This window comes from Simochromis diagramma, unplaced genomic scaffold, assembly GCF_900408965.1.
Source record: "Simochromis diagramma unplaced genomic scaffold, fSimDia1.1 OVJJ01000816.1, whole genome shotgun sequence".
NCBI classification, from domain to species: Eukaryota; Metazoa; Chordata; class Actinopteri; order Cichliformes; family Cichlidae; genus Simochromis; species Simochromis diagramma.
In genome coordinates, this window is record NW_024386908.1 from 8,016,562 (window position 1) to 8,029,111 (window position 12,550).

General features: G+C 40.3%; 1 protein-coding gene across 1 annotated transcript; it reads right to left on the minus strand.

Moving 5' to 3' along the window:
• Positions 1-1,509: 1,509 nt before the first annotated feature.
• On the minus strand, positions 1,510-9,885 carry ints13 (integrator complex subunit 13). The gene is made up of 17 exons (XM_040036042.1): positions 9,417-9,885; positions 8,201-8,434; positions 8,004-8,078; positions 7,675-7,877; positions 6,762-6,842; positions 6,564-6,654; positions 6,292-6,420; positions 4,989-5,073; positions 4,604-4,696; positions 3,633-3,722; positions 3,351-3,529; positions 3,095-3,259; positions 2,808-2,962; positions 2,485-2,715; positions 2,183-2,313; positions 1,886-2,021; positions 1,510-1,771 (listed from the first exon to the last, which is right to left on the minus strand). The coding sequence occupies exons 1-17, from the start codon at positions 9,462-9,464 to the stop codon at positions 1,735-1,737; spliced, it is 2,163 nt and encodes a 720-aa protein (XP_039891976.1). The 5' UTR covers positions 9,465-9,885; the 3' UTR covers positions 1,510-1,734.
• Between the last annotated feature and the right edge of the window lie 2,665 nt (positions 9,886-12,550).

Below are 12,550 nucleotides of genomic sequence, written 5' to 3' on the forward strand. Positions count from 1 at the left end.
ATCAAACCTCCTTTAAATGGCTTGAGTCTCATCAATGTTCAAAGATGAGTCTTTCAAAATAAGCAGTGCAGAGTGCAACTTGTGCAGCTTCAATCATTTGGAGTAGAAGGCCAATATCTGAAGGATGTTTTGATTCAGTGGCTCCCCCTACTGCTCAGGAGCCGGTCACTGCATTCAGACACGGAGCCTAGAGGAGAAACGTCAAACTCGTGCAGCCTCTTTGGTCTTCAACCGGCTGGTCCAGTGAAACTCTTTTTTTCCGTCAGTGTAAAGAAGTTTAACTATCCAATCATGCCTGAGATGTCTCAGTTTTCCGATATTTGTCAGCACAACTGTTGAGGCTTAAAATGACAGACTTTTTCCCCCCCTCGATAGTTTTAGTCCAACAGCAGTCCAAAACCCAAACATGCCCACTTTCTCATGCCTTTTAAAACGGCCATTAAATATTCATGTTCTCCACAGACATTTTCATATTCACATAAATATTATTTTCTGTGTTTAATGAAACCTAGAACATAATCTCGTACGCTCCCACTGACAGCATTGCAGTCGGTTCCACCACTTTTTCCCCCTTTCACTTCACAATCCCCCCCGAAACCTTTTTGGATCCAAAAGTAGATAAGGTGGATGCTCTGTGGCTGCCTGGCTAGTTCTGTATGGTTTGGTGATACATGGTGCTTCTCTAAAAGTGGACCTCCAAGTTGCACCTCAGGATCTCCTCCTTGTGGCCCAAGACAGACATGGCCTGAGCAACTTGCCACCTCTGATCTTGGATCTGCACCACATTACTGCTGCATAAATAACCTAGATTCTTTAACAATTCATTTCTATGATATTACAGCCTGTGAGAAATGGGCCAAATCAGACTAACCACACTAATCAAATAAAAAGACTGTGTGGTTTGCAATGAGTTCCACAAATAAATCCATGAATTCAGAGAATGAATGCTCCCAGAGTTCCCCATCACAAAAGATCAGTGATTCATGAATCAACACTTAAATAACCTCTTTAAACCGATAGTGTCACCATATCTGTGACACCATCCCTCTGTGTGAATCCTCTATGTGGTCTTCCACTTTTTCCTAATGCCTGGCAGTCTTTATGTGCAGGTTGTTTCGAATGAATGGGTGTTTTTTTTAGCGCAAATCCAACAGCTAAAACACTCCCAGGACCCATTCTTCTTTCAGGATTTTTCTCGTTGTGACTTTCCTGCTCTTCCTCTGGTTTAAATTCAAGCCGCCGGTTCGGTATTCTGGCAAAGTGTAAGTGGTCAGAGCCTGATTTCCAGAGAGAAATCTAAAATTATTTTCCAGAGCTTTTTGAAGGAGATGACCTAGAAATGAGATGGCCAAATTCTATTCTGATTTTGGCTTTTACAGACGGTTACACACATTTATGTATTATGAATTCCTACTTAGAGTCTTACACTGAACACTGCAGACATCTTTCCTCAATGAAAAACAAAATACTCTATAGACAAATGAAGTAATGACAAGATAAAACTGAGCATGATTTGTGCAAAAGCCAACAGCAACATTCTCTACTGGCAGTTTTTATTGTGTTACGCAACATGTGAACAGCATAACTACAAAATTAGGAGTAAAAAAATTAGAAATTCCTTGTTAAGAGTTCACCATCTCTTTTAATTTGATGTCCTTTTTTGGGCAGTCTTAAAATCACTGTGGTCCAAAATCTCATCTGCAGAACGGCTGACGCACTGGAGCTGTGGAAACATCATCTGGTGGCCTTCCCATTTTCATGAACATCCATCCTGTAAGCAAGGACAATGTCAAGTTTTTTAAAATCCTGAGCATGAACACAAACCGCACTAACAAGAATGGTATTCATTCAGCATAATGACACTTTCACAGATGACTGAACACACCCGTTCTCATCTTTGAGGTGCTGGTACAACTCGAACTTGCTGTTCACAGAACTGGCTCTTCCAAAAAACTCTTGGTGCTTCCTGGAATTGACTGCAGTGATTCGGTTGCTCCACATAGTGAGGAGTGAGACAGGACCTGCAAAGACAGCGAATCAAAAACATACAAATAGTTTGTGTGGTGTTATTTTCTTTTAAAAATGTGCCTTATACTGTGATAAAATGTCAATAAATGAGTGAAAATGTATCCGCGCTTCTGTATGGTATTATGAAAGGAGGTCAGGTGTCAACTGTTGGTACCTTTCGATCTTTCTGGAGGCTGAATCTCCTCTGAGGTTAAGCGAGGCTTTTTGTTGAGCGGCTCTGGGGAATCTGGGGAATCCTTGATGACCTCCGACTCCTGCTCATCTTTATCTATCAAACCCTTTAGTCTTTGAGACAGAGGAGCATACATCACAAATGTTAAAGTTGGGTTCTTTTATCTCTTTCTTCTCTGTTGTATCCAATAAGCTCAATAAAAATAAGCTGTGAATCCACATGGAAAAATGATAGACGAAATTATTTTTGCTAAAACAAACTGAAGGCTCTTGGGCACTACTGACCTCTCCGAGTCCTGCCAGCTTTTGTCGTCAGTCTCCTTGCTGCCATTTTTCTCTGTCCTGTCCTCCCTCTCCTCTCTCTTCCTCCCTCTCTTCTTCCGGTCCTCCTCCTCTGGAGGTTTGCTGCGGCAGGCGATGATGCAATCCAGAACTCGCTGGTGCCTGTCAGTCGCCCCGGCGTGAGTCTTCACTAATGTTTCCAGCTCATTCCACATTATGCGGTACTGCTCATCCCTGGAGATAATAATTATGTGGAAATATTAATGCTGATTTCCGCTGGTAAGCCAGGACTGGGGAGTGTAAAATGATCAAAACTGAGGTAATACCTCTTGGGGCCTTTGCCTCTAGATCCTACAGTGGAAATGGGGAGTGGGTCGTTCTTTCTCTCCATATCTACCAGGTTGTAAACGGTCTTCTGGCAGGTGAGAACATCCTCATCTGTCAAAGTCTCTTTTACTATCAGGTTAGCCAGAGGAACCACCTAATAGAGCAAAAACAACACAGACGTGTGCTAAAGGGGGATGTGGGCCAACTGGAAAAAGACAAATCTTTGGTAGAAATAAGAAAGAACACTGATAATCAGGAAGACTAGTATTCCTGGATGGTGCCTCACTGCCTGCATGTTGAAGATGGTCGTCTGGGAGATGATCATTGGCCAGTATCGAGTGTGGCGCTCCAGCTGAGCTTTGGCCCTCTCAGCTGGCAGCTTCCCTGAGGGATCGTGGGAAGATTCTGACACAGGAGTGAGCCGGTTCTCCCTCATAAATTCACCAAAATCCTGAGGAAAAAATGTAAAAAAAACAAAAAACATTTAGCATCAGATCAACTTTGCTGAATATTTCTGAACAGCTGATGGGAGCTGTACATACAGTGATGCGGTAGTCTGTCACACGGCCTCCGCAGCCCTCGCTGATGGAGGGCGGGTCCTCTAGGGTGGAGCGGTTGCTGTTGAGCACGTGCAGGAAAATCTCGCCTCCGTGGCTACTGAGCATGTGGCTGATTACCTTCGAACCCGACTTCCTCGGTTGCTCCAGCAACACGGACCGACCTGTTATCGGCACATCAACAGGAATAATCAGCGGTTTGCAGGAACAGTCAAAAAATAGGACTTCAACACAAAAAATAAACAAATTGTGATGAATCCAGTTTACCATTAAGGAGAAAATTGGTCAAGCATGACGAGGGACGACTGTTGACATCTGTGGGGGAGATGCGATAGGCTCCTGTGCAGTAATGTAGCTCTGAAGTGGAAAAAAAACAGATCTTTTGATCACCATTAATTACAACATAAAACATGAACAATGCCTCGTTCACTGATGACTCATTTTTTTTACCCTAGATGGTAACTATTTGTCTATTACAACCATTATTGTTATTTTATAACAAGATCCCAGAAGGACGCTGTAACAGAGATGCACAGGTTGTACAATTCTGGTCAGATACTGTTCTGTTTTTCTTTGTTTCTTATGGTTCTGTTCTTATTGATTTCTCCAGCTCTAAATCACTGAGACAACATATTAGGACCAGCCACTGTCATCACTAAAAGCCTTTTTATTTGCCTAAATGCTAATATCAGTCCACAATCCCAATATTTGCCAATATACTGTGTATACCTAGTCTGCAAATTAACAGAACAAATACATTAAAACGATATACTGAACAAATGTCGCTGCTTAAATTAGACTTGAGGATAAATATTCTAACTCAAGAAAGCGTGGCCTAAGGCTGATAACCAGTGGCGTTCCTGAGGGCCTCGTCTCTTGTGCACAGAGATTTCTCCACATTTTCGGAATATTTTTGTTCTTACGTACTGTGGAGGTTTTTACAATTTTTCTGAAAATTGACCTGTTAGTCAGTTAAAATAAATAGCTGTAAAACAGCTTGTTCTTTTAAGTATCACTGACGTGTTGCTGCCATGAAATTGAAAATGAGCGAATTCATTTGAAGAGACAGTAGCCATGTCTCAGTTTAAACGTGGTATTTTTTCTGTGTACTTTTGTACATAACTTATAGGTTTATGAGATTTTAAAAAAAACAAAAACAAAAAAAAACAATGCATGGTGTTGCAAAACCTTTTAAATGAAGAATGACTGAGGTTATTCTTTGTTGCAATTTTTCCCACCTATGCTGTTTGTTCGTGGAGTACACCATTTTAACGTAACCGTCTCCTTGAGTCCATTTTCTCTAGTGCTGGTCCCCGCCATGTGTAAGTCTCCTACACAACACAAACACAACATTGACATATTTTATTTATTTCGAAGATTAAGAACTCAAAACACCAACAAGGAGCCCATTGAGCTGTCCAGCTTGTACCTCGCCTCCCAACTAAAGCTAGGACGCACACGCTCCACCTAATTCTTGCAAGATTTCTGAAATACTTTACTTTGTGTAGCAGGGTTTGGAGGTTTCAACAGCATTTCTTACAATAGGAAAACAACAGTTTCAACCTCCTGACCTGTTTAACTGGCTCATTTAGAGCTAGGCAGACCTGTAACGTGGGCACTCACCACTTTTAAAGAACTCGAGGTGGGCGTCTCGGTGATGCAAGAGCTCAACGTCATAATTAGCCGATGTGTTGGCATGCTGCTCTTCCTGTCCACCCACAGAGACATTAACAAACAAAGGTCAGCGTGAAGTCAGCTCCTAAAAGGTTCAAACTCACACAAATGCACAAACACATATCGACACTGCTGATTTCATGTCCCAAAGGGCAAAACGATAAACAAAGTAAAAGGAAAAATGTTGGTTCATTCAATGACCCAAATTTTAAAGCAGAAATTATTATTCAGTTTAAACATGCTTTGATGTGTTTAAAAGGTTTGTTTTGATAATAGGACTTGTTTACTTCTGAATATGGGCAACACTACTATCAATTTGAAAAAAAAAAGTCAGTACATGGATAGCTGGAAAAGCTGGAATCCAGATTGAAGGGATAGATGCGCTCAAAAACTAGTTACAAAAAAAAAAAGAAAAAAAAGAAAGCACAATGGAACACACTGAGACACTAAATGGAAGATCTCAGGAAGAGAGACCGTTTTCAAGGGGTGGATAGAGAGCAGGGGAAGTCTGATAAACTTTTAGGGCATCTACACATTGACAGAATTTAATAAATCAGAAGAGGCAACGCTGGTCACAGATGTTTCCACTTATGAACACTTGAATGCAACAAATTCTGAAGTTTTCTTTTAGTTTTTGTCATAAAAATAATCTCTACAATCAGACCAAAAAGATTTCCCCACAAATCAAATCCCTTTAAAACTACATTTGAACTTTGTAAGTCCACATGAGACCAGAGTTGCCCGTCCTTTACTTGATCCAACTGACACATCAGGATAAATTCATGACCCTAACGCTCAAAATATACACACTACATGATGCAAACTCTGCCCCCTTCCTCAGTTTGATGTGTGTGTGATCAGAGTACTAACCTGTTCGCAAACATTTAATGTGGGCTAGCAAAACAGAAAATACAGCATGAAACCAGCAGCAGGTTCACAGTCACATCGACATGCAGATGAGATCAAACAAAAGATGCGACTAGAGTGCATTGGGTTATTTTAGTGAAGCAAGGGTTCACACTTTATAAGCAAGCAAAGAAACAAAATGTGGATATGAGTGAGAAAAGAGGATAAAAAAAATAATAAAACCAATCAGTCCAATAAAAAAAAAAAAAAAAAGTGAGAAGTGCACTGTATTCTAAAAAAAGATTTCTAAACTAGCAGAATGGAAAGACAAACATGTTATTTTAATCAACATTTTGGCAAAAGATGTGCAAGAGCAGATAAAAGGCAGGACGAAGATGGCCTTTACCTTCATGGGGATGTTCGTTATGGTGGTGGAGGCCAAGTCAAAGTGCTGCTGGACCAAAATGTTGAGTTTGGTGGCCAGGTGCCTCCCAGCTCGAACACTGTGCACCTCACTGGTGAGCAGAGGAGAGATCTGAGACACAAAGAGAGGGACACAGTGAAAAGCTGGATTGTGATAGATTAAATGGGGTTTGGGTGAAATCCAGTGTTAACACGTCTTCACTTTCTATTGTGATTGATTTTAATTAAACGTTGACTGTCAAGCTTTTCACCCACCTCTTTCTTGGGCCGGTCAGACACCAGTGTGTCCTCACCCTGTGGGTAGATGTGAACTAGAACCAGCTCGCACTGCTGGATGGCCATGAGCCTAAAACCCACAACAATGAGTTTTAATATTACAAGCAATACCAGAGTTTCACTTTTTATAACCAAGTCAGGATCACCTGGACAAGTCTTTCTTTGCTGCGTACTGACCTGTCTGAGCCTGCTGCCAGCTTGTTTTGCTCTATAATAGTTTCCTGAATGCAGTCTTCCAGCATGCGCACATGTGTGTCGCTGCACAACAAAAAACAAAAAGAGCAGGAATTTATGGACATTTATGGACAAGTAAAATGACAAGTGTAACAAGAGTACATGGCTGCAAAGAGGCACATGTGTTTGTAAATCTGCTGACAAAGGACCCATTTTCGATGTAAGCCCCCCTCAGACATGCACTCCTTCCAATCCATCTGACAGCTTTTGAACATGCAGGTTCTAAGACTGACTCTTGTTACTTTATGTTACCTCAGAGAGAAAGCAATGCAGTTTCTATTTTTATAAACAAAATTCTTCCGTTGATACATTCTTATGATTAAAAAAAATTAAAATAAATATTACCTGACAAAACTGGTTTGAAAAAAAAAATGACTTAGGGTAGTTCAGAAACTGTTCAGCATCTGTTTTGATGCATTCAAACCTCTCTCTCTCTCTGAGCCTGTGACGGAAGAGCACATACTCTTCTCTTAGCGACAATGAGGAAACAAAAAATAAATAAAAAATAAGTGTTTAGAAAGCCTGGTTACACCTCACTAGAGTTGATGCAGACAATGCTTTTTGCCAGAAGTGCAACATGTCTTGCACATTTGGTAAAACATGCTTCTTCAGCAGGTAAGTGAAGCCAATATGTTTTAGTATCCCGCGTGTAAAAGGACTGTTTTTCTAGCTGACTGTTATGGGCTTTCCATCACTGTATTAGCTGTGTGGTAACCTTCATTCAAGTATAGATGAGAGTTTTATTATAGCTTTAACTCACATTGCGCAAGGTTTTCAGTGACACAGTTGTATAAGTTATTCTTATGACTCAAACAAAATAAAGAGCTGAAGCACTGAACACGTGGCCTCTGTTTACCTTTTAGCATTAGTTAGGCAGATAATACGGCCTCTGTTAGCAACTCTGTCAGCTGTGTCCATCAGAGCGATACGCTTCTCATGCTGCAGCTCTGTGATCTTACATAATGACTCCACTGCAGCTACCAGGCCATGCAAGATGCTGCAGCACTCCGGGTCCTCGCGAGGGTTTGGTGGCCCAACAGCTGCCAGAGCTGACATGAGCTGTGACGAAAGATGAGAAACACTGAGTTCAAAGGAAATGTCTCCAAATTGTGGCAAAGTTGATGTTAGATACTGAAACTAATTCAATTCAGGCAGCTTATTCCGTTTAAATGTGCAGTGGATTACCTCGTGAGTGCTCTGATCTTCCCTCCTCCAGCTATTCAGTATGTGAAACTCTGAATCACTCACAATGTAATTAACCTGGAAAATAAAGAGGCAGAAAATGTCAGTGGCATGGATGACATCAAAAGGTGGACATCCAGCATGCCCAGTCTCATAATTATATCACTTAGATGGACAAACAATAAAAAACAGACACTAACCAGTTTGTCCTTTGGATAAACATCATAAAGGATCCGGCAGTACTCCATGGAGCACTCCACAGCACATGTCCACAGAGACTTTGACACCGGGGCCAAAGGAATGACCCCTTGAGCTCGGCTCTTTGTCAGCACATCACACTCCACCTGCTGACGACTGGACTCTGCCATGTAGGGACAGTGATCCACTACGAAGACAGTCTTGTGTGCCACAGAGAACATCTTCATTTTGCAAATCTGCAGAGTGAGATAAACCATAAGAAAAACAGAGCCAGACAGGAATGTTAGCTGTCTATATATTTTGTTGTTTGTTTATTTTTGTTAGGAAACATGTAGGCCCCTGACACATTAAAGGAACAACCTGAACCTACCCCTTACAGTGAGGAGATTAGAAGAACCCAAGAAGGGTCTATTTCTGGCATGATCTGGGGCTACTATTATCCTTAACATGGACATTATGCTATGGCTTTTGCAACTACCACATCTCAGCAGTATAAAACACCTACACTTGACATTTAGGCAGTGTGCCACACCCCTCTATTGTGGTTCTACATAGTCCAACACTTTCCAATACAACCTGCTTGTTTTTTTTCTTTAATTAAAAGTGCAATAGGAAGAATAGTGTGCAGACAGGGTGGAGTGGATGGAGTATCAGGGGTGAGAAGGATAGGTTCACAGGTATTGAGACTTGCTATGATGTATTTTTCAAAGATGGTGGTTCTAACAAAAAGACAGAAGGCCAAGCTGGAGGTGGCAGAACTGAAGATGCTAAGATTTCAAGTGAGATTGAAAAAAATAGACAGGATTAGCGATACAAAGGGTTGATTTTACAGACGTGAATGCCAGCAATGGGGTGAGATGGAAGATGAGCACCCAGAAGAAGAAGTAGTTGTTTTGTTTTGTTATGTTTTGTCCTGTCTTGTATCTTATTTAGACACAAGACAGGAAATGATCTCTAAATTGGGACATACACTTCTTCAAGCTTTCTAATAAACAAAACCTGGTTAAAACATCCCAAGAAGCCTAGATAAAACAACCCAGATGTCTTTGGAGTGAAATAAACCTATGCGCTAAACTTAGAAAGAATACATTTATGACCTCATATGACCTAAACCAAGTACGCATAGATTATATATTACTACAACAAATCTCTATGACTGTTCATATTCAGGTTGGGTCAATTTCCACCTCCGTTTTACAGCTATTTATTTTGACTCACCTGGTGGAAACCTTGGGAAGGTAACGCTTCCCGGTCTGGAAACAACATGAATCGTCTGAAAAGCTCCGGTATCTGTATTTTTCTAGGTCACACTCTGACTGTTAAACCCCCTCTCCGTCTGCGGCGCGATGATCCTGACGCGTTTCAGGACATGTTAATTAATATGCGAACGTCCAACGACCTGCTAAAAAGAGCATGTCACCGAGCAGCACTTTAGCCTGTCAGCTAACACCAGTCGCAACCATTTATTTGCTGATTCACGTTTATGACCGGCGGTTTAAACAGTTAATGGTAGCATTTGCGTAATTCCAGGAAACACGTCTTCTAATTAACCAACTTCCAAACAACCGCTGCCTAGCAATTTTTTTGCAGACACTTGGGGGAAAAAAACACAAACAATACAGTTCAAGTTGCTACAAGCTAGCAGGTTTGTTATTGGCGGAAATGTGTTGAGAGGTGTTCCGCCTCTTCTTCTTCTTTGACGTTCTAAAGCAGCTCACAGAGGTGGCGCTATATTACTGCCATCTTCTGGATTTATTAGTCACATGCATAGTTTTTTTTCCCGCCTATTTGTTTTTTTTTTTGTTTGTTTGTTTTTGCTTGTCTGACATTGTTTTGTTTATAATCCCTTGTGTGAACGTAAGGAATGTGTTAATACGTGAAAGTCATTACTAAAAGCTTCTGAAACTTCTTTTATGTGCACTGTATAGTTTTCTTCTTCTTCTTCTTCTTCTTCATTCTATCTTCTATGGAAGCCACTGAAGAAAAAGCTTTTTCATCATCAGTAAGTTAAAAACTTAAATGTAACTTAAAGAATATATACTATATAAGGATATATAATTTCATAACTCAAAGGTTATGAGTTATATAGCTCTCAAAAGTTGACTAACTGACCAAGTATCCTGAAATCTGGAGTTTTTTCTGAGTAAATCAGCATTTCAAGATATATTAAAATTCTCATTGACAGACCAGTTCTCAGGGTCACCAAATTCCAATAAACTTTTTAAGGCCTACTTTTTTCTGTTTCTTAACCAACACAGTGCCATGCATATTCTTTTCTGTCTGTTGATTCCAGTACTGCCCCGGACAGTTTAATATTCATTAGAATTGCCCTTTCTCTTTCAGCAGATTAGCTGGTTGTTGGTTCGGCTTGTTGTTTCCTTTCTTGTTGCTTGCAATGCTCATGAAAACACTGCAGGCACTTAGTGTTAAGATTGGCTTATACATACATGCAGGTGCCTGATTTTACACTATACAGCATGGAAACAGAGTTATCCTTGGGTATCAAAACATCCTATTTTGTAATTTGTAGTAAACAACATCCTGCTATGATTTTCTTTCATGTGCACTGACTCCAGAAGTATTCACCTAGAGATTATAACACTGTTTGAGTGACACACTTTCCACACTTTCCATAACACACTTTCCATAATCGTTTTTAGGTCTGCGCTTGCAGGCCTTGCTGATTCAGAGACTTATTCCCGTGAACAAAGCAAGACAAACAGATATCAGTTGGTTTTAACTTGGACAAGAGGAGCCCAGTCGGAATCTCAGAGCTACAAGCTCTGCACCCAACCTCAGATGACTCCAGCTCTGGCCCGGCCCCCTCTTGCCGGACTAGAGCAGCGCAGATACTGAAGGACCCGTCCCACCCTGGCAACAAACTGTTCCAACTTCTGCAATCCGGTAGAAGGTTTCACATCATCCGGGCAAGGACAGAGAGACTCAAGAGGAGCTTCTATCCCCAAGCCATCGGGCCCTGTTTTGCTCTATAATAGTTTAGAACATGTGTATCTGCAACAGTGAATGTGTCTGTGAGCATGTGATGTGATCAGTGAAATGTGAGTGTGTGTGTGTGTGTGTGTGTGTGTAGAAAACAAGGTGCTAAAGATCTAATCATCTTACACAATGACAACCATATTGATCCACAATTCTCTAACAATCGTCTGTCCCTAAATTGAATTTTTCCCTGTTCAAATTCCTCTGTAATTTAATGTAGGCGTATTTTGATGCTAATAAATTTATGCTACTACTGCATTATAATGCAGTAAAGTCATATATGACTTTTACTTTAAATATAGAGTCTATATACTTCTTTTACTGCCTGAGAAAAAAATTATTACACCGTGAAATTCTTCAAATCGTTTTTCTATCATCTTAGGATATATTTCACAAATAAGATCTACTTTGAAGATCTATCATGTCTGGATTGTGCTAACAGCCTTTTTTTTCTTTAGAAAAAGAAAACAAAAGAATATGTTTAATGAGTTTAGGCTGTGCAGAACTCAGAGATCACATCACTCCTGTTTTAGCTTTTTGATACTGGAACTTTTAAGGCCTTTCCTCCCAGCTACATCTCTGACACCTTAGTACCATATGCACCACCACCTACCTTGAGCCCCCTGTTTCAAGAGCCCACCTAAAAATCTAAGGGCACACTTTCAATCCAACTTGTATTTGTGCAAAGAAATCAAATTAGAAGTATGATACTTTAATAAATAAACAAAACATATAGCAGCTTAATGTCTTTAAAAAATGTAAAGTAAATACTATTATTTTTATTTTTAAGTATAATATCTAGTGGTTTTTGTTTTTGTTTTAGTCAAAGCCACAGGGAGCCACTGGGGATGGGCAAAAAAAGCCCATATAAATATTGGCAATCTCTCTCTCTCTCTTTTTTTTTGGCAAACTGGCTTAAAAACAAAAAAAAGGAAAACAAAAATCGTCATCAAGAGAACTGCAGGCCTCACTTGCCTCAGTTAAGGTCAGAGTTCATGATTCAACAATTAGAAAGAGGCTGGGAAGGAATGGCATCCATGGAAGAGTTCCAAGAATAAAACCACAGAGGCTTGTCTCACATTTGCCAGAAGACACCTGGGTTATGTAGGTTAAATAGGTTAAATAAATAGGTTAAATAAAGTGTTTTGAAGTGAACTGATCAAAATCTGGACTTAAATCACGTTGAGATGCTCTGGAATTACTTCTTCGCAGCGCTGTATCATATCCGCAAACCCAAATGCAGTCACTCCAAACAGTTTATAGCATTTAAAAAGGAAACAGAGCATTATGATAAAAGATTACATTACATATTTACTCCCCTGTCCCTGTATTAGTTGCTGACATTGTTTACTGTA